Source organism: Caretta caretta, chromosome 3 (assembly GCF_965140235.1).
Source record: "Caretta caretta isolate rCarCar2 chromosome 3, rCarCar1.hap1, whole genome shotgun sequence".
In the NCBI taxonomy this organism is placed as follows: Eukaryota; Metazoa; Chordata; order Testudines; family Cheloniidae; genus Caretta; species Caretta caretta.
Window position 1 is genome coordinate 95173051 of NC_134208.1, and position 24618 is coordinate 95197668.

Here is a 24618-nt window from a genome sequence, read left to right on the forward strand (position 1 = left end):
TCCAAATAATAATTATTATTATAATACATTTGAAAATGCTGCATGGTGCCCCATGGGAGTTGTAGTTTGGGGACCTCATGCCCCAATTATCGTCTGTTGTCCATTTTCTGAAGCTAGACTACATCTCTCCTTTGGCCGTTGAACAGGAAACTGTCTGACTCCATGGTTGGCCCAGGGTGGGGGGATGGGGAGGAGGGGGAAAGTGAAGAAGAGGGGCAGGTGTAAAGAAGACTTAGAGTCACCTTTGTCTTCTTCCCCCTCATCTGCACCAAGACAGAAAAGCTGGGGATTAAAACCAGTGTTAAAACATTGACAGAAATTGTACCCCAAGGTTGGGAATTTTACTACTGAATTCTACAGGGGCAGTGAAGGGCCAATGTTGAGATCTTTTGAAAATTCCACACTAAATGTTTCTCCCACTGTATGTTAGCATTTCATATCATTAAACAATTACTTCTTATTTAAGAAAAAATACCACCAGCTTTGTCGTCTGTTCTAGGTAACCAGTCATAATTTGATAGCCTTTAAAGTAATCAGTATGCAGAAACTGTGTTTTAGATTTAATTAAAGCCTCTGATTTGATAAATGACCAATTGCCATCACAGACACCGTTTCACACTAAACTGGAGATGATGAAAATAGGATGGTTTACTAATTATTTTAATGATCAAATGCTAATTAATTTTGGTGATTACTATTAAAATTTACAGAGATAATTTTGGAGTACTTCAGACTTAGTTTTTTATTTATGTTATGGCCTGCCTTTCACATAATGAGCCAAATTCTCCGCTGATTTATGCCCGATCCATTGATTCTAATGGGATAGCATAGGGTACAAATTGGAAATAAATTTGACTCAAAATACCCGTACACATTTAGCATATAGTTGTGCTACACACAAGCCCTGAAGACCATAGATTACTCAGTAACCATGGCTTTACAGTGCTATAATGTACATATAAATTAATTAGAAATATTTGCAGTGAAGTCACTTAGTACAGGATTGGGCAGCTGCTATCCAGAATAAATACTCCTCTTTGAGTGAAAAGATCAGTTAAAACCAAGAGATATTCATGTAAATGAGGATGCTATATAAAGCTGATCCAGAAAGTCTTTTAACTAGAGCTACACAGGGATTACTGGATCAGGGTATAAATTGTAGATAAAGATATTTAGGTACACAGTTGGATATCTGTTTGTTGATATTTTTAAATTAGAAACTATTTATCTAGATCAATACGATCATTCCAAGCAGCAAAATGCAGATTCAAGGATTTTTCACACAAAAGTCACATTGACACATGTTGACATGCATCCGATGAAGTGAGCTGTAGCTAACGAAAGCTTATGCTCAAATAAATTTGTTAGTCTCTACAGTGCCACAAGTACTCCTTTTCTTTTTGGCTATTGTTTGTCAATGGCATGTGTCAGAACAGCATATGCTTTAGTAACATCTCCCATGATGCAACACAGTCTTCCCTCTTGCTGAGCTGTCATGGTGCATCATGAAAATTCCATGGCCACATTGCATCGTGGGAGCTGTATTCTGGCTGGAGAGCCCACTCACAGAATCATAGAATCATAGAATATCAGGGTTGGAAGGGACCCCTGAAGGTCATCTAGTCCAACCCCCTGCTCGAAGCAGGACCAATTCCCAGTTAAATCATCCCAGCCAGGGCTTTGTCAAGCCTGACCTTAAAAACCTCTAAGGAAGGAGATTCTACCACCTCCCTAGGTAACGCATTCCAGTGTATCACCACCCTCTTAGTGAAAAAGTTTTTCCTAATATCCAATCTAAACCTCCCCCACTGCAATTTGAGACCATTACTCCTCGTTCTGTCATCTGCTACCATTGAGAACAGTCTAGATCCATCCTCTTTGGAACCCCCTTTCAGGTAGCTGAAAGCAGCTATCAAATCCCCCCTCATTCTTCTCTTCTGCAGGCTAAACAATCCCAGCTCCCTCAGCCTCTCCTCATAAGTCATGTGTTCTAGACCCCTAATCATTTTTGAGAAATGAGAAAAGAGAAAAGAGTCATCAGATACCCAAACTACAAGTCCCCCGGGACACCGTAGTAGCTCAGAAGGATGTGGTCTAATGTCAAACTGAGCAAAAATGAAACATTTTGATTCAGTCCCACACACCAAAATTAAAGGCTTGCATTTCTGAATTGAAATTTGTCTGTTTTCTGCTAAAACTTCTAGACTTTGGGTGATTTTTTAAAATTAAAAAAGTTGTAATTTTTCCACAGAAAGCAGCCCTACCAGCCCTAGTGCTGAGGGGCTGCTGCCACCTGCTGACTTCAGTGGGAGTTGAAGGTAGTCAATACCTCTCAGGATTTTGCTTTATAACTTTCATTCATACATATTTGTATCACAGTAGCACCAAGAGGCCAGTGCCCCATTGTGCTAGGCACTGTACAAGCACAGAACAAAGACAGATCCTGCCTCAAAGACCTTTCTGATACCTTATCTGCGAAGGTATGTACTTTAGTTATTTTCTCAGTACCCAAGCACTCATCTTTTTACAGGTTTTCCTTCTCTTCTGCTGACAGACATGTCCCTCCAATAAAACTATATTATTATAGTTCACAATTTGTAACATGAACAAAGTTGTATTAACATGTTTTTTTTAATGACAACTTGTTTCAGAATCACTCCTAAGGTGATAACTATTTTTTCATGTTCTCTGTCCTCAGTCTGTTTTAATTAAGTTCAAATATTACTTTATCTGAATATTTCTTTAAAGTATTGCTAAATTATTTCAGCAGTGCAGCTTTCTGTAAAGAATATATATCTGTATTGTCTACATTAGAAAATAATGGACATTAGTCCATGTGATCTGAAATGACTTTCAGTTTCGAAGAGATATCATATAATAATGTCAATAGATTATTTTAGTTTGAAGGATTAACCTCTACATATAATATGGGCCAGATCCTGCCTTTGACCTCAGTGGGCTTTGGCTTTCAATTGACTTAAATGGGCTTTGAATCAGACCTTCTATGAACTACATCTATGTATTTTACAATGCTTTTAGAATGTATTAATTAATTTTCACATTTCATAAGCATAAACACTGATCTTTATTAAAAGTATTATTGTTGTTTTAACACAATGTGCAGTACGTAACATCTAATTTCACAATGCAATTGACACTAATCCAATCCTTCTTTACACAACCAAAACTCCCATAGTCCTCAACAAGGAGAATTTCTGGAGTGCAAGGAAGACTCATTCTGTGTGTGTTGTCTAATTTCTCTTCTAACTCACTTAAACATCATGATCTTTCATTCTTTTCTTCATTTGAATTGGGTATCTTATTCTGTTAGATGTAAAAACTACAGGCTATTGAAAAGGCGAGCAAACATGCCTGGTTAATTCACTATACAAACTATTTCCAAACAGTACAAATAAATTATATAACATTTTCTTCTAATTCTGTTATGCTAAACATTATTTAACTATTCTAATTGATCTATACTTTATCAAAAATTGATCTGACCACACCCACCTAAAACCACATTCTAAATTATGCTACTAGGATAATTTACTTTACTTATATAAAAAAATAATCACAAACTAGCTGATCTGACTGTTGCAGCTGCACAATATTAGATCACTTGTAGCTTTGGCTCACTCGCTTTTTAGGCAGAATGAATAAAATCCACAACGTATCACTTTTAGAAAAAAAAATAACATTCTCTAGCATGACAAAGTTGCAAAAATCAAAACCCAATCCAAGGCATCATGCATCTAAAGGCAGGCTTATATTCAGTAGAAAATGTCTCTGGCACATACTTGCAGTTACTTTTGATCTGGCTGAGAAGTAAAAGAGGGAAGAATAATATTCAGAATGGAGACGTATGGAGAAGGCTGGTATAATATTTTCCCGGCCCAGGCTTGCTTTATTTATTAATTCTCACATATAATTAAGCATTGTTTTTAGTGAAGTTACTATTGTAACTAACAACATTACAACTATAACAATAATGATAATCACTTTGAGAAAGACAGATAAAATGTACTCTGTAAGAATGAAATATAATTATTAACAGCAGCCACCTTACATCTACACAGCTTCTTTCACTCTGCAGTCCAGAGCAGAATCTCTCTTTTATAGGGGTGATCATCTCTTTATAGTGAAATTGTACTGTACTGCTTCATACTGCTGCAGTAAATACATTGCACAGAGATACTTCATACTAATGATAATATCCAAAAGTCATTTAACAAAATGAAAATGGATAGTCCAATATGATGGATTGAACAAGGTAGTATATAAAATGCTAGTATAGGGAGATAACGATCCTTGAAGAAAAGGGAAGTGTACCTGGTCCTGAGAATTTGAACCATGCCGGAGTTCAATGAAATCCAAATGAATAGCAGAATAATACCAAAATTATTTTGTAGGTGAGAGTATTCAAAACAAACACTTTTCCGACTATGGATCAACCTCTGTTGACATAACCGAATGGCTAGGCAGCAGTTCTGCAGAAAAGGACCTACAGGTTACAGTGGACAAGACGCTGGATATGAGTCAACAGTGTGTCCTTGTTGCCAAGAAGACTAACGGCATTTTGGGATGTATAAGTAGGGGCATTGCCAGCAGATCGAGGGATGTGATCGTTCCCCTCTATTCAAAATTGGTGAGGCCTCGTCTGGAGTACTGTGTCCAATTTTGGACCCCACACTATAAGAAGGATGTGGAAAAATTGGAAAGCATCCAGCGGAGGGCAACAAAACTACCTGAAAGGGGGTTCCAAAGAGGATGGCTCTAGACTGTTCTCAGTGGTAGCTGATGACAGAACAGGGAGTAATGGTCTCAAGTTGCAGTGGGGGAGGTTTAGGTTGGATACTAGGAAAAACTTTTTCACTAGGAGGGTGGTGGAGCACTGGAATGCATTACCTAGGGAGGAGGCAGAATCTCCTTCCTTTGAGGTTTTTAAGGTCAGGCTTGGCAAAGCCCTGGCTAGGATAATTTAGTTGGGGATTGGTCCTGATTGGAGCGGGGGGTTGGACTAGATGACCTCCTGAGGTCCCTTCCGACCCTGATATTCTATGATTCTATGAACTCTCTTGACAAGAGTGGAGTCAAGGAAGCAGGAAATTGTCTTTATATAGCTGAAGAAATGGACATAAGAATTCTAGTAACATGTAACGGCTATTTGCCACACTTCAAAGCCACAGTATGCTTCAAAAAGTTAAACAGTGTCATGCACTTGTACATTTTGGCATTTGTCATATGCAGTTCTATTGTGACTTATCTAAGCAGTTTCAAATGTAGGGATAACTGAACATACAGTAAAGCCTACCTGATTTTGTTTGTGGAACTTCTTTTTCTTGTCTGACAGCTTCGTGCTCTATACAAAAGCAGCAGCATGAAAAAGCTAATTCAATCATACCTTTTTTAAAGTAAGTAAGAGCCGCGTGCATGTTTTCTTCAAGAGTAAACATTTATCTTATATTGTGCATGCTGTTATTGTGGAAGAAAGCCAAATGACTAGCCTCTAGCAGTCTATTCATTATAAAGTCTGCAGCAAAGTAGTAATAAGTAATATTGCATCTAGGTGTCAAGTTTCCCCATGATGCACATGTATAAGTTCTATTAATGTTACCGGGAGTTATGCACATACATCAAGGGATGAAAAACCCTGCAAAATGGAGATTCAAAGCATATGCCACAAAATCAACAAGGGGGTATTTTTTTAATAGTATAAATTCAGTACTTATGGATATAGTCTACTCTCAAATCAGTAGCACAGATCACAAATAGGTGGATCATTGAAGTATTTTGAGGACTAATACATATCCCTGGGGATCAATGGGAACTCACCTTCCAAACAGTGGTTTGTATCAGCTCTGTAATTATTCTATTGAAAGTTCTGAATTCTCAAAAAAGGAAAGTACTGTGCAAATTTACCATCCTTTCACCAAGCATTTATGTTTGCAAATCAGATACTTAAGCTGAACTCCAAAAGTTCAGAATACATCCCAGTTAGGGTTGACAACTCTCCTGGTTTGGCAGGGAGTCTCCCAGAATCAGGCTCTATCTCCCAGAGGCTACTGAAGCCAAACCAGGAGATTTTAGGCACTAAAAGTCTGGCAGAGCTAAGGCAGGCTCCCCACCTGCCCTGGCCCCATGCCTCTCCCGGAAGCGGCCAGCACGTCCCTGCTGCCCTTGGGGAAGGCGGAGGGTCTCCACACGCTGCCCTCACTCTGAACGGCACCTCTGCAGCTCCCCTTGGCGAGGAACTGGGAGCTGCAAGGGCAGGCCCTGCCCTCCCCAGGGGCCGCAAGGATGTGCCAGCTGCTTCCAGGAGTGGCGCGTTGGAAAGGGTAGAGTGTGGAGACCACCACAGGGGCTGCAGAGACATGCCGGACACTTCCGGGAGTGGTGCAGGGCTAGGGCAGGCAGGGGCAGCCAGAGGTAAGCACCGCTTGACCAGAGCCGGCACCCAACCCCCTGCCCCAGCCTGGAGCCCCCTCCTGCACCCACAGTCCCTCCGGGAGCCTACACCCCACCCCCGTCCTGCACCCCAACCCCCCTGCCCCAGCCCTGAGTCCCCTCCAGCACCCAAGCTCCCTCCCAGAGCTTGCACCCCACACCCCCTCCTGCACCCCAGCCCCCTGCTCCAGGCTCAGCCCAGATCCCCCTCCCACACTCTGAACCCCTTGGCCCCAGCTCAGAGTCTGCACCCCCTCCCAAACCCCAACCCCCTGCCCCGCCCAGTGAAAGTGAGGGAGGGAGGGGGAGAGCAAGCAGCGATGAGTGAGTGGGGCGGGGCCTCTGAGGAGGGGCAGAGTAGGGGTGAGGCAAGGGTGTTCGCGTTTGTGTGGTTAGACAGCTGGCAACCCTAATCCCAGAGCATATGAATAGACTATATGTCACTATGGAGAATAAAGGAGAAAAAGCCTCTTCAGCAGCAATTAATGTTTCCATTTTTTTGTTCACTTGCACGATAATTTCTATCAATTTGTAAGTTGCATGGCATTTTGAAGGCAAGAGAAGACTGAAGAGAAACACTCATTTAAGAACAGACGACTAGCATTGCATAATTTGTAGGAAATAAACACACCTGCCTAAATGAAAACTGCAGCAACCCTAAACTCTCACAGCATGGTAGTAGCTAGGCCAACGGCACGCAACTAGGGGTCAGAGGAATTTTTAGAGCAGGAGGATCAGGTGAGTGCTATGTTGGCCATTGTTTCCTTCTCTGATGCCCCCGACATTGTCAGAAAACAGTGAGTACCAAGACATACTCAAAGGTGAACTGCAAAGCTAAAAAAAAATTAATGATTCCCAGAAATCAATGCTAAATGCCTCTGTCCCATCCCTGTTAAGATTACCAGGAATTCCATGATTAACTGTGATTCCACAGAATGATGCATTCTGGGAAATGCCTAGAAAACCAGGAAGTGCCGGGGACTTCACACAGGAGATGATGAATATAAACAATGAGCTAAAACTTAATTTTGTGCTGAATGACACCTCCTTCCACATGCACAGGAAACTGAAAGGGCTGTCAATTAGGAATGACAAACAAGTATGTTAAATCAAAGCAATAGCAGAGATTAGGATTGCTGGGATAGAGAGAATGTAGCTTTAAGCAAAAAACTAATAAGTTACCAATACAAAGTTTTTATTTGTTAAAAGTAAAATAGTCACAAATCCAACTATATTAAAGGACTTATCCTTAGCAAGGTATATACTACATACTTGCTGGCTTTGACTTGACTACAGAGGATAAAAGAAGATAAAAATGTTATATTTAGGCATAAAGAACAAAGAAATACATTGTAAACATTTTGCCTACTAACTTTGCTCCCTCCCTTTTGTATATTCCCTCCTCACTCATTCTTAGCTGAACCCTTTCACTCCCTTCACATGCAAAGATGCATAAGTAACGTTACTATGGGCCAGATTTACAAAGGTATTTTTTTTAAAAAGGTTGAATTTAGTTGTAGAAAAGACTGAAGATACACGGATGCTATGGTTTTCCTTCCCTAAGTTTTCTCATTTAACAGTACTTGTAGATATGATATGAGGGTCCCAATATTCCATATAAAAATACCGCAATACTGTATTTTGTATTTTCCCCAAAGCTATTAATACACTGATATAAAAGTTAAACTGTTTTGGACTTTACTGTGGAAAACTACAGTAGTATATTTGTATACTGAATATCAAAACAATATTTTTACTAGATGTGCAGACCTATGTATCATCACTTTGTGTTGAAATACCATTGTTGTGCAAATTCCTAAACAGTGCAACATAAAGACAAACGATATAACTAACAATTACTATTTAAAGAAAGGAACTCTTTTCAAATATGCACCATATCAATGGGTATCTAATTTGCAAAATAGGTCATGCACCAAATAAGAAGCATATTCAAAATAACACAAAGGAATTATGCAATAAAAATATCCACAAAAGACTTTATGTTTGATAATTTATTATTATTGTTATTATTATTATTATTTGTTTTGCTGTACCACCTAGAAGCCCCAATCATGGACAAGGACCCTAAAGAGCTTATAATCTAAATTGCTGATATACTTGATCAACTCTGAGGTACATAGCATCTTCCTAAAGAAGTATGCTCATGGGGATTGTCTGGATCTAAATGCCACCAGTTACAGATTTCAAAATTATTCTGAGTAATAACTGCAATGTAAATTTAGTACACAAGTGTGAATTCTGAACAGGATTGAAAAAAGCATAAATCTAGAAAGGAGGACACCTCCCTTACCTGATTTTTCAGTGGGAACTGTCTTTTCTTGTTTGATTTTTTCCTCTGTATTAAGAAAAAAGTATAAAAGATAGAAATTCATGTGATGTTAGCACAGGGGTATAACTAGCAATATATTTATAAATTCAGCATATTTTACATAAGCCACCATGACTTTTTGCATCACTTTTATTGTAGAACTGTAAAATATGTATTCTGACTGCCTGGTGAGATATTTCATGGCAGGACAAATTATTAGGCCCCAAGCTTTAGCAATGGGAAAACAATAACACTCTTGATAGTGTCTTCCAATTAGCACTCAAAATGAAACTGTTTTTCCACTTAGCCAATGATAACAATTTTGGGAACCCCCCCTCCGAAATCTGTGCTGAGCATTTGCTTCCAAAGAACTAAATTCTCAGTGCTCTGGGCACGTTCATCCCTAGCATTGGCTTGCCAAATCCTCTTTGTTGCATCAGTTTCTTTTTGGATCACCTTGAGAGGCCACAAAGAAGTGAGTGAGATTTGCCCCTAAATGTATACAATAAAATAACTGGCTTATTTCAAAGGGAATTAACACTGATGGAATAAAATCTAGCTCTGAAAAATACCTTTATTGTATACTGAAAACAAAGAAGATACAGAACTGAATGGTGAAACTTTTTACCAAAGTAGTTGGTAATTTCTGTTCATTTACATGCAATTTAGTTTTTATTACTGAACTATATTTTCTTCCCTTGCAATGTGACTGTCAGGTGAATATGAGCGCTGTACACTGAAACTGACTCAGCTCCATCTCACAGCTACCTTTGAAACTGACAGGTCCATTTGGGCACAATGAAGCAGCAGCTATTTTAGATAAAGCAGCTCTTTTTAACATCTCAGCTATGTTATGTGAACATTTTAACTCCAGTGCATTTCCATTCATCTAGGGTTTGTATATTAACAGTTTCATATACCAATACAGTAGGGAAAGGTCTAGTTGACTTTAAAGTTGGACTATACCATCCAAATGGATGAGTGATGGGTGAACCTCAGAAGTTTGGAGTTTCCATTTGCTTTGGATAAGCACCAAAGTCTCAATGCTTATGTGAGTCTTAAACTGAATGATTTTTGCTTTCCCTAGTTATTATGGAAATCTCACAAGAACATTTTCTCCATGAATCTTTCACTATATGCTGCCTCTTCAAGTAAGAATACAGGGAGGACAGCTCTTTTAATACATTTGTATGTTGGGATATTCTGAGGTTAGCACAGCATTCGATTATAGTAAGACTATGGCTGTGACAGTGCTGTATATTCAAGTGCTTTTGCAAGATGTGCAATGAAGTTAATTTAAGGCAAAGGGCACAAATACACAAATCTCCAGCTTTCTCTCCTGATACAGGAGAGTAGAACACCATGTCCGAACGCTGTATGGCATATTGGCATCAAACAGTTCAGCTGAATTAAGCTTTCATTAAGACAGTTACTGAATTAAGACAAAAAGAAAAGGAGTACTTGTGGCACCTTAGAGACTAACCAATTTATCTGAGCATGAGCTTTCGTGAGCTACAGCTCACTTCATCGGATGCATACCGTGGAAACTGCAGAAGACATTATATACACACAGAGACCATGAAACAATACCTCCTCCCACCCCACTGTCCTGCTGGTAATAGCTTATCTAAAGTAATCATCAAGTTGGGCCATTTCCAGCACAAATTTTATTTCACTTGACTGTCTTAATTCAGGTTTCAGAATTACTGTTACTCTGTTACTCTGAAACCTGAATTAAGACAGTCAAGTGAAATAAAACCTTAGTTTAAACTATTTTCGTAAAAACAACAATTGAGTACCCAGAAATCAAACCATTATTATTTGTATTACTGTAGTGCCTAGGAGACCCAGTCATGCACAAGGACCCCATTGTGCTAGGCACTGTACAAACAAACAGTCCTTGCACCAAATAGTTTACACTCTAAGTATAAGACAACAGACAACCGATATAGATAAACAAGCAAACAAAGAGACAACAGACAAATCTTTGTGTAGGTTTGAACATGATTTGTTAAGAGTGAGGACCCCTCTCCTGTAGTCACCCACCTACCAGATGCCCTTAACCTAGTCTTCCTCAGCTTATGGATCTGCTCATACTCCTGGTGGCAGACCTCCCTGTTACGGATGTAGCCCTCCTTCTCACGTCCAGTCAGATCTTCAAAAGGTGGCTGAATAACCCTTTTACCTGCATCTCTAAGCATTGAGTGAAACCAGGTAGGAAGATAAAGGGACTGGTTTAGGGAAGTCTTTGAATATCTGGGTGCTTACCTAAGCCCAATACATCCCCCAAACTTTTGAGTAGAGGTGGTTGGAAAAACTTTGAGGGAATCATTTTCTGTCAGGGTATTTAATATCATTGAAATCAAAACACTTCATGAAGTCATGCTGAGTTAGTAAAAATTCCATTTTGGGGAAATAGTTCTGAATTCCGAAGTGTCCCGTTTTAACATTTTTGGAATGAAACATTTTGATTTTTCATTTTGAAATTACTTTTTTCCCCCATTTTTTAAATGCGAAAAAAAGTTACAAATTGATTCTTGTATGTTTCCCCTGATTTCAACAGCGTTACACCAGGGATGAATTTGGTTCTCTTGCTTTGGCTGGTCACAACTATATCTGAATTTAAATTTTTCCCTTTTTGGGTCAACATGTTTTTGTACATCTGTTGATTTCTCAGTCTTGTAATACCTCGGAATTTGGTGGCATGAATGATAAGAATTATATTATGAAGCTGCTGTAAATCAAAGTGAAGAAAGAGGCCACTCCCCTTGAGAGGTTTCTTATCATTCAGTCTGCAAGAGCACTCACTGGCACCAGGCCTGCTGATGGGGGAGGGGGGACAAAGGGGGTAATTGCCCAGGCCCCGGGCTATTTAAAAGGGTCCAGGGGCCCCGGCCACTGCCAGCAGGAGCCCCAGCCACTTTTAAATAGCCCAGGCAGGCCACGGGGCTCCTAGGTGTGTGTGTGGGGTGGCGACATCTCCGGGCCCCGTGCTTTCAGGGGCCCCATGGGCTGGCACAATTGGCCAGAGTGGTCGGTCCTGGAAGTGACAGATTCATCACTTCTGCCCTGGGCCCTGCAGCCCCCTAGGGATGACCCTGGGGCCCGGAATTGTTGTCATTGGGCCTGACTGGCACACAGCAGGAAGAAGAACAACTGATGTTTTCAAATAAGTACTTCCAGTCACCAGCAAACAAACTGCCATACTTCTCCAAAGCAACCATGAATTACCCGAGAAAAGATCTCTTATACAAAAACAAATTCAACAATCCATTGTTCTCATTAAGGGTTTAAATTCCAGGGGCTCTAGCCTAGTTTGTAGCTGTGCAAGCTTCTGATCACCCCAACAGAACTTTGCAACTAGATAGTTGTATTGGCTGTGTGATATTCAAGAACCATCGCATTCAGAAATTGAACTACATCTGGAGGAGATATGGCTAACCATTAAGTCAGTGCTGATTTCACTGTGCTCACAGGATAAGTATTCGTGCTGACTGGATGTGTTACATGCAACTGAGCAGCCAAGAAAAAGCCTCTTACCCTCCATCAGTGTGCAGTGGACTGGAACTGGATGGTTTTCATTGCCAAGGGCAGGAGACTGGCTCAGCAGAGGCCACTTATGCTGACATGCTAATTCAACTATCCCATGAGCTGCTGCTGCTGTCTTCGTAGGCTTAACTCAGCTCAGGATCTATGCTGGAATCCAACCATATAGATCCCGATGGAGGCCCATACAGGTGAAAATTCTGCCAAAGGGGAAGGTTGCAACAGTGGAATGTGGCAGCAACCACCTCGCTGCTAGGAGGCCTGCAGGGGTCAGAACTACTTACCAAGTGGGTGGCTGGTTAAGTCAAAGAGAAAATCTTAAAGCTGCCCATCCATGAGAGGATGGTGGTACCATTGCATACCCTCTCTTGGGATAAATCCTCCCATAGGATTCAGGACCAGACTGAGGAGGAAAAGGTATTTTATACCTCCTTCAACCAGCTTCACTAAATGTGGCCCATAGTCTCCAGTATCAGTAAACAAATAGTGGACAATGAGGTAAAAAACAGATTCTGGATGTTCAAAGACTGGGATGAGGAACATTGCCTGCCGGCCCCTCCCCGCAAGAAGGCAGCAATAGAAGATCTCTAAATATCACCAGTTGCTCTACGCAGTAGAATCTTGCAGGGAGATCCTACTCATATCTATGATATTCTACATCTACTAGCATGCTCCACTGTTATACAAGGGAGATGGGGAAAGTAACATACAAAGAATGAGGATTTCCAATGAAACTGTCACAACCACAACAAAAATGTTTGTTCAGACAAATAGGTGAGAAAGAAAGACCTGTCTGCCTGATGCTGAAGGAACGCATGTTTGTAAGAAGTATATTAGTGAGCTGATTCAAGAAGAGTTTGTTTTTATGCAAAGCTAGTCCCCATGATCACAGCAGCACTGTCAAACAAGATCAATGAGACTCAAATATCTGCTGTTTCAGGGCCTATTGCATACAATAAGGCTATTCAGCAGCAGCTTAAACTGAGCACCAAATAGCTGAGTTTTCTATCAAACAATCATCTTACCATGAGTTTCTCCTATTGGGCCAGACTATGAATCCCCTTGGTGTCTCAGTGGGAATATTCATGCAAGTACCTCCAGCCCAGTGAGAGGAAACGGATTCACAATCTGGCCCACGATGATCCTCACAATGGGTGAAATTCACAAATCACCCCAGTGCACAGGATCAACACAAGTCCTACTAAGTGCTGAACTCCTTGTTGGTAAGTGATTCATAGACTGTATGCTGGTGCTCTCTCTTTTGGACTTTGACCATTTTAGGTAACAACTGATCGTGTTAGGGAAAAGCTTAGATGGGGTGATTCCAAATATTTACCTTGGCTCATTGAGGGCCAATGAGTTTATAACCTGGTTATAAACACTTTACTCCCATTGGTGAGGAGAGTCCCATAAATTGTTCCACTGAAGCCAATGGGACTACTTGTGTGAACAACAGCTCACCATCATTAAAAAAAGAAAAGGAGTACTTGTGGCACCTTAGAGACTAACCAATTTATTTGAGCATGAGCTTTCGTGAGCTACAGCTCACTTCATCGGATGCATACCGTGGAAACTGCAGCAGACTTTATATATACACAGAGAATATGAAACAATACCTCCTCCCACCCCACTGACCTGCTGGTAATAGCTTATCTAAAGTGATCATCAGGTGGGCCATTTCCAGCACAAATCCAGGTTTTCTAACACGGCTGTTACTCTGAAACCCATCATTAAAAAGATATTCACAATCTGGCCCCGTGGGAAATAAATTTTCCGCTCCCCTGAAGCAAAACAAACCCCTTCCCTGAACCAGCAGTTCCCTCCCCTCCAAATCTGTATAGCACATAAAACCTATTAGAAGAGGACCCTTTCATGAACCTTGAAACTGAACACAAAAGACTACCTGGTTTGGCATGGGAAACAGCTTTTTCTTGTTTAATAGATTCATGCTCTGCAAATAAGAAGAACCATAGGATAGAGATTACACGTTAGCCTAGATTACGGTATTTCAATTTAAAACTGAAATGCTCCTTCCAAGAACAAACCAGTCCAAAATCAGATGAAAATGTGTAACTGTTGGTGCCATAATTGCCATGCTAGATTCTGACCTCAGTTACACCAGTATAAATCTAGAAGAACTCCTTAGCCTTCCATCTCACTCATTTCCTACACTTATAACCCTTCTCCGACAAGGAACATGTGAAGATGCCTTCCTCATTCAAATGTAACTTTCTCCATTGATATAATACTTACTGTGTTCATGAGGTTTCACTACTGTCACTAGAAAAAAAGAGAAAGAAAAGTATATTTTTAATATGTATGTCACTACAGTGTATGTTTTAGTGAGTTTGTTCTATTTGGGTCAATAACGCAGAGCTTTGATAATGTATAAAACAGCCAGCACACTGTGTACAAATAACATGTACATTTGCAAAATCAGAAAAGGAGAGCACTGTCATAACCGAATAGCTCCTGACAACTCATTTTAGGCCAAATATGAAGTGATGTGTAAGACAGTCTAAATTAGGCTCCTGTAAAATTCCCTTAGAACTAATTACACCCACTCTAGCAGCTCATGAACAATTCTAAATTGGTGGCAATTTAGAACTGGGCAAAATTTTTCACACAAACCTTTCTTTGGGGGGAAGGAGGGAGGAAATGCAGATTTGTCAAAACCAAAATATTTCATGAATTCACATCAATTTTGCCTGATTGTTTCAGTTGAACAAAACCAAAAACAAACTTCTGAAAAAAATCAAAATGTTTTGACTCAGGATTTTCAAAATGGATAATTTCAGGGTTTTTAAAATTTTGAAATGACTTTTCATTTTGAAATGTCCTTTCATTTGGTTAAAAAAAAAACAACCAAAAACATTTTAAAGTGGTCAAAATCTAAACAAAAAAATGTCAACTCTTTGATTTGCCAAACGTTTCAAAATTATTTGTTTTTGATTCAACTCAAAAACTTTTTTTTCCCCCAGAATTGCCAAAGAATCCAAAAATCCATTATTCACCCAGGTCTATGCCAATTACACTACTGGCTAGCTATTGGGGGGTAGGGGTGGGGGAGTAAATTTCATTCCACAAAGGGGTGTAGCAGTGGCTTCATTCTGCCTCCATGGGTTCACTCTCCATCACTAAACTGCAAAAATGTTTCCCTGAGTGCTGTATTACCCCAGTTCATTGGAGAATAAGGTCATAGGGTTATCAGATGTCTGCATATGGTTCAAGAGAGCAGTTGGAAAGGTTGCTGGCGAATACGTTGGTCCAAACCTCACATCCTAATGGGGACATAGTCTACCATGTAAGGTTTTAGCTTCCCTACTGGTTAGGCTATATGCTGCAATGCCCAGCAACAAGTAGGCAGGGGGAAAACAGTGCTCCTCTTAAGTAGGCCAGCAAAGCAAGCTACAGAGCAAGTCCTAACCAGGAGTCGAATGTAACATGTGATCTTAGCTGGTGTAAATGGAGCTACTTCAATTTACACCAACTGAGGACTTGGCCCCTTATGATTCGCAGGATACCAGGCAGCACTCAGCATAGTTTTTCCATATGGAGGGAGAAATACATGTTTTCAGTGTGAAAAATTCTCTCAGAGTGAAATACTAAAAGAAATCCAAGATTGCTGGGCTTATTTCACAGTGAAGCAGAAATGTGTCTTCCTTCACAGAGCAGCTATGCTACAATCACCCATTCCCCACTTGTGCCTGCTATTGTTACCCTGGATTAAAAGAGACAGCAACAGGAGCCAATACTCAGATCACAACAGAAATAATGGAGCATTTTGTGCTAAGAGGGAACGTAGGATAAGAATTCTAAGTGGTGGCAAGCACAGAATCAGCAATGTGAAGGAACTTAACATGGTGACAGAAGATATCAGTACTCCTACGGCCCCATTTGTCATGGCTGTGGAATTCACATATCAAAACATTTGGCCCCGGCAGTGTTAAGCTACAGTCTTTTTACAACAATCTTTGAAGATGCTTGCTGCACATCTCTTACTCCAGGGGTTCTCAGACTTTTGTACTGGTGACCCCTTTCACACAGCAAGCCTCTGAGTGTGACCCCCCCCCCTTATACATTAAAAACACTTTTCTAATATATTTAACACCTTTATAAATGCTGGAGGCAAAGCAGGGTTTGGGGTGGAGCCTGACAGCTCATGACCCAGCCATGTAATAACCTCACGACCCCTTCAGGGGTCCCAACCCCCTGTTTGAGAACCCCTGTCTTATTCTGTTATGTACATTAACAACATACTTGGTAGTTTGGCCTCAACTTTTTTGCCTAAAAATACAAAAAAAATCCATTTTCAGTACAAAATAAGCTTTCGATAAATTCTACTGTATTAGATGACACATTTGAACTCTGAAGGTGGAACTCAGACTGTATGATGCAAAAAACCCTAAACTAACAAAAAACAAAATTCCTTCTCAGCTATGAATTTTAACTGAGCAAATTAAATTCAGAGCAAGTGTCAGTTTAGAATATTAATTTATGGAGCTGAAATAATGACTGGTGCAACCATAACAAGACAGCATTTATAACACTAAGTACTATAATTAACAAATAATAATAAATTGTTACAGCTAGGCAAATAAAACACAAATACTGATTTAAGAACTCTTGAAATTCATCAAATAATTTGATGGACATTATTTGACCATGTCTATAATCTCAAAAATAACGGTTTATTATAGCACAGTCTATCCAAGGTTCTTAAATTATCTTCAGACATTAAGAATTCAGCCTTAACAGTCCTGTGAAGAAAATATTATTTCCGTTTTAAATGATGGAGGATGGAGCTAGGCTGTGCTCAGTGGTGGCAGATGACAGAACAAGAAGCAATGGTTTCAAGTTGCAGTGGGCGAGGTCTAGGTTGGATATTAGGAAAAACTATTTCACTAGGAGGATGGTGAAGCACTGCAATGGGTTACCTAGGAAGGTGGTGGAATCTCCATCCTTAGAGGTTTTTAAGGCCCTTTGCTTGACAAAGCCCTGGCTGGGATGATTTAGTTGGTGTTGGTCCTGCTTTGAGCAGGGGGTTGGACTAGATGACCTCCTGAGATCTCTTCCAACTCTAATCTTCTATGATTCTATGTGGAAAAACTGTGACACAGAGAGGTTAAGTGACTTGCCTTAATTCATATGACTTGCATGTCATGATCAGGAATAGAACTTGCGTCTCCTGAGTGAGGTAGGTAACTGTGTCCTTTTCCACATTTGACTGATGGAAAAAGGCAATGACACTTACCCAAAGCCAGAGGGAGCCAGTGTCAGAATGGAAGCTGAATTTTTAAATTCCTGATTCCCAGACTTATGCTTTAACCTTTGGATCATGCCTTTCTCTAATCAAATACACCAAATAATAATTAGATTGGTCAGGAATTTTCCATCTGAATGTTATTTGACAGAAAATGCAGTTTCTGCAAAAATGATATTTTACACAAGAAAATTCTGATTTTGCTGAAGTGTTTCAATTTTCTGTTGGGAAAAATCAAAACAAAATATTCAGTTTTGGGTCAAGTTTACCTGACCCAAAACAATTTACCTGACTCAAAACTTAATCAAAATGACATGGGTCAGCTGGACATTAGCCCGTCTCTGCCAAAGCTGCCATGGTGTCTCAAGGAAGTTGTAATTCAGATGCCCCACACTGACATTCTCCTTTATAGGCCATCCTCTTTGGCCAGACTATACCTCCCATGATGCACTGTAGTTTTCCCTCTGGCTGCCATGTGCATCATAGGAGTCTCATGGCCAAGGTGCATCATGGGAGATGTAGTCCAACTGTGCAACCTGGCCTACAGCGAGGCCTGGGGGCAATGAAGCAACTGTACTACACTCATGATGCACTTCAGCAGCTCAGGTGGTCACTGATTAATGTCAAACCAAACTGAAATGAAGCATTTTGACAATCTCTGAATTGAAAATTTTCAGAATTTTCCATTCCATAAAAACATTTATATTTTCACTTTTCCTCCTGATTTTGGATTGCGGCAGATTATACCTCTCTAGTGACCCCTTAGGGAAAGGCTGGGCACTGAGTCTCAGAGTCTAGGCCACAACCCTCCAACTGTGCTGTTCAGGCCATCTGCCCTTTGCAGGGTGAAGTTAAATCAGTCCAAACAAAAAAGTCAGTATGCTTCTGCAGACCACAAAATTAATCTTGGTACCAGACTTGGCAGTTTCATCTGTTACTATTTTTACATTGAATTCAAATTATGTTTGAATCTTGCCTGCTCTTCTGAATGCCAGAAGGGTATTAATTATATACTGCATATTCCTGTAAATTAGCTTCAGATAAGGATTGAGAAGAAAAATCCTTCAGTTTATTGAACCATAAATTGGTAAGGCTGAAAGCAGAACCTGCTTACTGATTATTGTCATCTAGATGGAAAACTTGACATGTTGTTTACTATTCAGATAGCGAACATATTTTTGTGTTTGTGTGTGACCGAGTGAGACTGTGAACACGCATTATAAAAAAGAATTCATTAGTAAGTGAAATGGATGTAATTCTAGAACCATTTATTGTACTAAGTGATAACAAAATAATACGGATGTTTTATAGCTAGAGAAATTTATTCTTTGACTGCACAGTTAAATGCATATTCTAAACAAAGAAGTTACCCAACAGACTCCTGCTGACTTTACTGGGATTTGGATTGGACCCTAAACTCACACTACCCTGACATTTATCTGTAACTAAATGACAAGTAAAGGGCCAAAAGGGAAACTGAGATCAACAGAAGTCTCTTTGTGACATCCAAAGGCAGAACTTGTTCCCTAGAATTTGCACCTCAGACCTCGACGCACAAAATAACCAAATTCTGAGACCCTTACACATGTTATGTAGCACTTACTCCACAAGAAGTCCTGTTGACTTCAGTGGGGCTACTTAGAGAGTAAGGTACTATTCAGCATGAGTAAGAATGTCAGAAGCATCCTCAAGTGTTTAAATAGAGTCTCTCTTTAAAATGTGACCGAAACTTTAAAACAAGAAATGAAGACATACCTTCAGCATCAGGATGAAGGACTACTTTAGCATCTTTCACCTTTTTGGCTTCTAAAATCACTGTAAATGAATAAATAATATCAAGATGTAATACAAAAAAAATCCTTCTCCAAATAAAATGTGATGTTTGAGACTATGCAGAATCCCAAAACAAAGTGAGAAAAGTAAAAAAGACCTAGAGTTTTTAATGCCTTTCTCTCTCTGATGTCCCTATTAGTAAAACATTTAAGCATTTGCTCAAATCCATCCCCCTCCACAAAAGCACATGAGCACATGCCTAAAGTTAATCATGTGATCAAGTCTAAGTGCCTTGAAAGGAATTTAAGAACCTACTTAAATGCTTTCTTGAATTAGGGAATTAAAGCTTCTCTCCCATATGAATGTGATTTGTTCCTTTTAAAATTTCCAAGGAACATACTTCAGGGAGCAGTATGAGTTAACATGTGTCATATGATTCTGCTTAATCTTCAGTACAGTTTTAATTTAAGGTTCAATGAAACAGCTTTATCCTTGTTGGTACAAGGTGCTTCAGATTGTGAAATACATGTGTTATCAACAAACCGGCAGGAAAATGAGATTAATTATATTTGGACAGTTTCAATATATCTCAGACTAAATAGATTTGAAAAAAAGCTTTAGAATGGAATTCATCAGGATTTATCACCTTATCCTAGACCAGTTTACCCACTCTTGTAAAGTTATTGCCTACTGATTCAAGGGGGGCAGCACAATGTGCCATTTTCCCCTCTGTTTTCAACATTAATGGATCTGATCCATCAAAATAAATTGTTCTCTTCTGAGCCCTGGCAGGCCTTAGGAAAGTAGATGCCAGTTAAGTAGCAGGAAGACTGATTCTGCAGAAAGGCCTGCCTGTCGCACATGCAGCTAAATTATAACCCACAAAGTAGATCAAAAGCAGCAGGTTGATTGGAAAGAGAAGAAGTTGTGCCCTCCTTGCCCTGCTCTTCACTGTACTAGTTAAGATTGCTCCAATAGCCCTTGGGCAATAGTAACTCAACTGAAGGGATACAGGTAAGAGGGAAAGAGAGTGGTGGTTGGTATACTAGACAAAAGAAAACCTGTGGACGAAATTTGAAAAAAGCAAGATTACCCACTAAAACAGCTCTCCTTAACATAGAATGGCCTTTCAACCTTCCTTACAACTCCTATCTATCTTAGGTACTAATATGGTTCCCATTAATACAGTATCTCAACACTTCACAGTTTTCAAGGTAATTATCTTCACATCATCCCTGTGAGTGAAGGAAATATTCATCTTGTATTAAAATGGGGAATGCAGGCACATGCCTAAAGTCACACAGAGTCTGTGGTGAAGCAGGAAATGGAGCATAGGTCTCCCAAGTCCCTGGCTAGCCTTGTAATCATGAGACCATCCCTCCTCTTACTTCCTGTTTATTCTGGTAGGCCTGTGCACAGCTAGAAAGCTCCATGGAGGAGAATTTCACCACTGTTCTTCTCATTAACCACGATGACGTGGTGCCGTGATGAAGGCAAATCTCCTTAAAGAAGCTCTGCTTTACCATTATAATTAATAATTGGCCAATGCTATTAGGTTCTACAGGGCATTAAACTACAGTAAACCAATCCTTATACTGTAGCTCTCCAACAAAAAACAGAGTGCTCAAATGAAAGCCATAGTTTTTTCTATCCTACAGATAGAGTAGAGAAGCAGCAAAGCCAATTCTGATACATTTGACTCCATATAATTTCTATTTCTGTGCCATCTCCATTTGGATTGCCTTATATATACACTCCAAACCTTAGTTTTTTGGTGGGGGTTAAGCTGTATTCTCAAGTTTTAGCTCAGGAGCACTCTGTAACACAGAAATATGAAGGAAAACAGAAACTTTCTGCTACTTCTTGGTATGAGTGTAACAATAGGGGTAGAGAAGAGGTTACTTAGAGGCTACTTAGAGATATTTTATGAGAGGACCCACTTCAGCTTGAATCTGAGCTGCATGCCTGTAGGGAACGGAAATAATGGTTCAAATCTTCCCTCATTTCCTACACTCAAGTTTGTCAGATGAACAATAGAAGTGCACTGGGAAATGCAGATCTTGTTGAAACAGAGTAATTTCATACAAAGGTATAAGTTAATGGCTTTAAAGTACTGTAAGTTTCAAACTCCCAGGAGGACAAATCTTCCATAGAGGGAACCGGAGAGATGAAATTACAGCTAAAGGCCGATTTTTTTGTGCACTGTATTCGCAACTTAGGCACATGTGTTGAAATGCCTGAAGAACACTCTTTCAATGCAATTATTAAAGCCTGATCTTTAGATGCAATTTTCCTGATGTTATATAACAGGAAACATACAACCCATATAGAACATACCTAAAGTATACTAAAAACAGTTTTCAGGGAAATCATGGTACATCATTGGGGTCAAAGGCATCATTCTTCTACAGGGTGCCCATGCATCTGTGCAAGCATTGTTATTGTTTAGAGATGAGCTCAGACCAAACCCCCAAAATAAAATACATATTTCAAGGCACATTTCACAGCTGACAGTTATCTCTATAATGCACCAAATCAAAATCTGACACCCAAGCCCCATGGAAAAAGTTTAGATCTGGTTCTGAACTTCACTGTTCAGACCCTTCTCTATTACTGACTAATTTCAATTAAGTGTAAAAAACAGCACCTTTGTGCATATGCTTCAATAGGCAATTTAATTAACGTGGAATAGAGGCTTTTAAAATGTGGAGAACACATACATTTATGGAAAGTAAGAACATACTGATGGACTTCAGGGGAAAAATATGTGCATATGATATTACTTGAAACACTGACATTTAATTAACTTTTGACAATGCTCCTGGGATTTTTTTCCATAGTGCTAGCCAAATTAATTGTGAGGTAAGATACAGGGATAATGACTGGTCTGTAACTCCACTAACTAATTTTTTCAGCATTAGTTACAAGCTTTCGAAAGCACATTTCAGAAAATTATGATCACACAGTTAAAGTAGGGGATTTTTTAAAGTGTCAAATCCAAGACTCATTAACTTTGGAATGGTATTTCAATAGTCAGTCCTCCTCAAAGCATTTACTTGCAGTATTTTTCTGCATGTTGGAATATGGTAATAGTTTCCCCAGTGGGGGAATCTGTTTGGCTAATTAACTATGTGTTGTAAGCACATCAAAGTCTTTCAATACGTTGTGCTGATCGACAGTTAAGCAGAATAATGATGAAAATGCTGACATTGTGCCAGTGCACATATATTACACCTAGCAAACGGTGAAAATACAGTTCTATATAGTTGGTGGCCTCTTATTTTAGCAATCACAGCTATTGCATCATCATTAAAACACAAGCTTAACTGTGTCTGTAACTAGGACTGAATAAATTACTGTTGTATTTTAACACAAGCAAAAAATGCTTAACATATTGTAATAATAACAGTAACTAAAATGATATAGATGTAAACTATTTTAAACTGGTGTTACTAAATAAATACATGTTTTCTTTAATTTAAAAGTATGCCCTCAATTTTCATTTAAGTGGGGTTACAAAAACGTAACCAATGGCAAGGGTTTGGGCTAAGTCATTTTGGGTAAAAATTTCAAAAGCTCCTAAGTAACTTAAAAACTTAAGCCCCATTGAGAGTGGGTCCTGTGCTCCTCAATCCCAAAGGCAGTTTTGAACATTTACCCTAGATGCTTAAATATGGATTTAGGAACCTACCTTTAGGCACAGAGGACTGAAAATTTTGGCTTTGGTCCCTAATTTAGGATCTGGTGAGAATAGATATTCTGTATGTATCACCCATTGAAGTCTATAAACTATTACCTGGTTTTGCTGGCTTTTCTTCTTTTTTGACTTCAGGTTCTGAGAAAAATATTAATAAAAAGATTTTTAGAAGTTAAAATTTCAAAAAACAAAAATTCCTTCATTTCAATTTGTGTCCTATTCTTGTTACTCAGTTTTTATACCATCTCTCAGCTAAAAAAGTCTGTTATAACTGACAGTCCTGTAGTACTTCGAGTAAGATAATTAATCGTAATACATACTCTATTGTAATAATTTTATGTACATAACAATTGACTTATCTGAGGATATCAACGGTACTTGACAGTTATTAATTCATTAAGTCTCTCACAATTCGGTAAAATGGGTATTTATGTGTACCCATATTACAGATAGAGTAAAGTACACAAAAATTAATTAGAACTTGCTACTGAGGGCTATAGAGTATTCAGTAATTTTCCCATATTCATTGCAAATTCTACATATATACAACTAGAACTAGGCAGGAAATGTTTTTTCTGTCCTGCAAAATTGTTTTTGCTATTATGAAAGTTTTCCAGTTCCGCACTGGGATGAAATTGAAACCTGTCAACAAAAAAATCCAGGGAGGGACTTCCCACAGAATAGCCACTCTCCTGGGAGAATCACACAGAGCAGAATGAGATGAGTTACCTCAGAACCTGCCTAAACCAGAGTTACCTTTGAGCTTTTGCCTGCTTAAGCCTGATCAGTCATTCCTAAACCAGAGAGTGTGAGGAGTCATCAGAGGCAATTACCTGCAAGTCTTGTGATAAGCCCCACCCCATTCTGCCAGGGGTCAGCCAACCTACAGGCAAGGACCCACCCAGGTGATCCACAGCAGGCATCTAGGCTCCTAAGGGAAGCAGTTTCTCCACCCTACTCACAGTCCCTACCTGGCTGGGAACTTTCCCCTATTGCCAATAGTTCCAACAGACTGCTCTTACTGCAGCTCGAGCCCATGCCTGTTTCCATGCTGACCAACTGCTGCTCCAGCCTGCATCTGTTCCTAAGTCAACTGGCCATCTGGGATTCGGACAGCTTGAATCTGTGTTTCTCAGGTCCCTCTGAAAATTTGGTAGAAACTAACCCTTTTGCAAGAAAAGTTTCAGTTTCAATGAACTGGCACTTCCTGGTGAAAAGCTTTTCTCAGAAACTTTTGGACTGTAATGCCCAGGGATTAGGCAGGTCAAAGTGCAGTCCAAATCAGTGGTCAGAATTCATGCAAGCAGTCCAATAGCCAGAAGATCCAATCCAAGGGAAACATACAGTGAGGTAGCTGGCAGGATCAGGGAAAGCAGGGTCAAACAGGGTCTGAGTAGCAACTAGAAGGCAATGGCTTATTACTCAAACAAGACTAGAAAGGAAGCAGGAAGTTTATATATGGTCACCAGTCAATGAGGGTCAAGATCATGTGGCCAAACAGGGTACAGGGTGCAGAACCCAGTTAGCTGGCTCACCCAACTCTGTGAATTCCTAGGTAACTGC

At 39.6% G+C, this 24618-nt stretch overlaps 1 protein-coding gene across 38 annotated transcripts in view; it reads right to left on the reverse strand.

Moving 5' to 3' along the window:
* TRDN (triadin) overlaps nt 1-24618 on the reverse strand; it is a 312608-nt gene that overhangs the window by 27379 nt on the left and 260611 nt on the right. For 11 of the 38 annotated variants that reach the window (XM_075126696.1, XM_075126709.1, XM_075126708.1 and 8 more), the window contains 9 exons: nt 23155-23193; nt 19341-19400; nt 16583-16609; nt 14576-14602; nt 14226-14273; nt 8759-8803; nt 7720-7737; nt 5315-5362; nt 3801-3821 (listed from right to left, as the gene is read on the reverse strand). In XM_075126696.1, coding sequence (XP_074982797.1) covers nt 3801-3821; nt 5315-5362; nt 7720-7737; nt 8759-8803; nt 14226-14273; nt 14576-14602; nt 16583-16609; nt 19341-19400; nt 23155-23193 — 333 coding nt within the window. Of the gene's footprint in view, nt 1-242; nt 283-3800; nt 3822-5314; nt 5363-7719; nt 7738-8758; nt 8804-14225; nt 14274-14575; nt 14603-16582; nt 16610-19340; nt 19401-23154; nt 23194-24618 lie in introns of those variants that run through there. The other 27 variants (XM_075126702.1, XM_075126692.1, XM_075126695.1 and 24 more) reach the window with 15 other exon arrangements.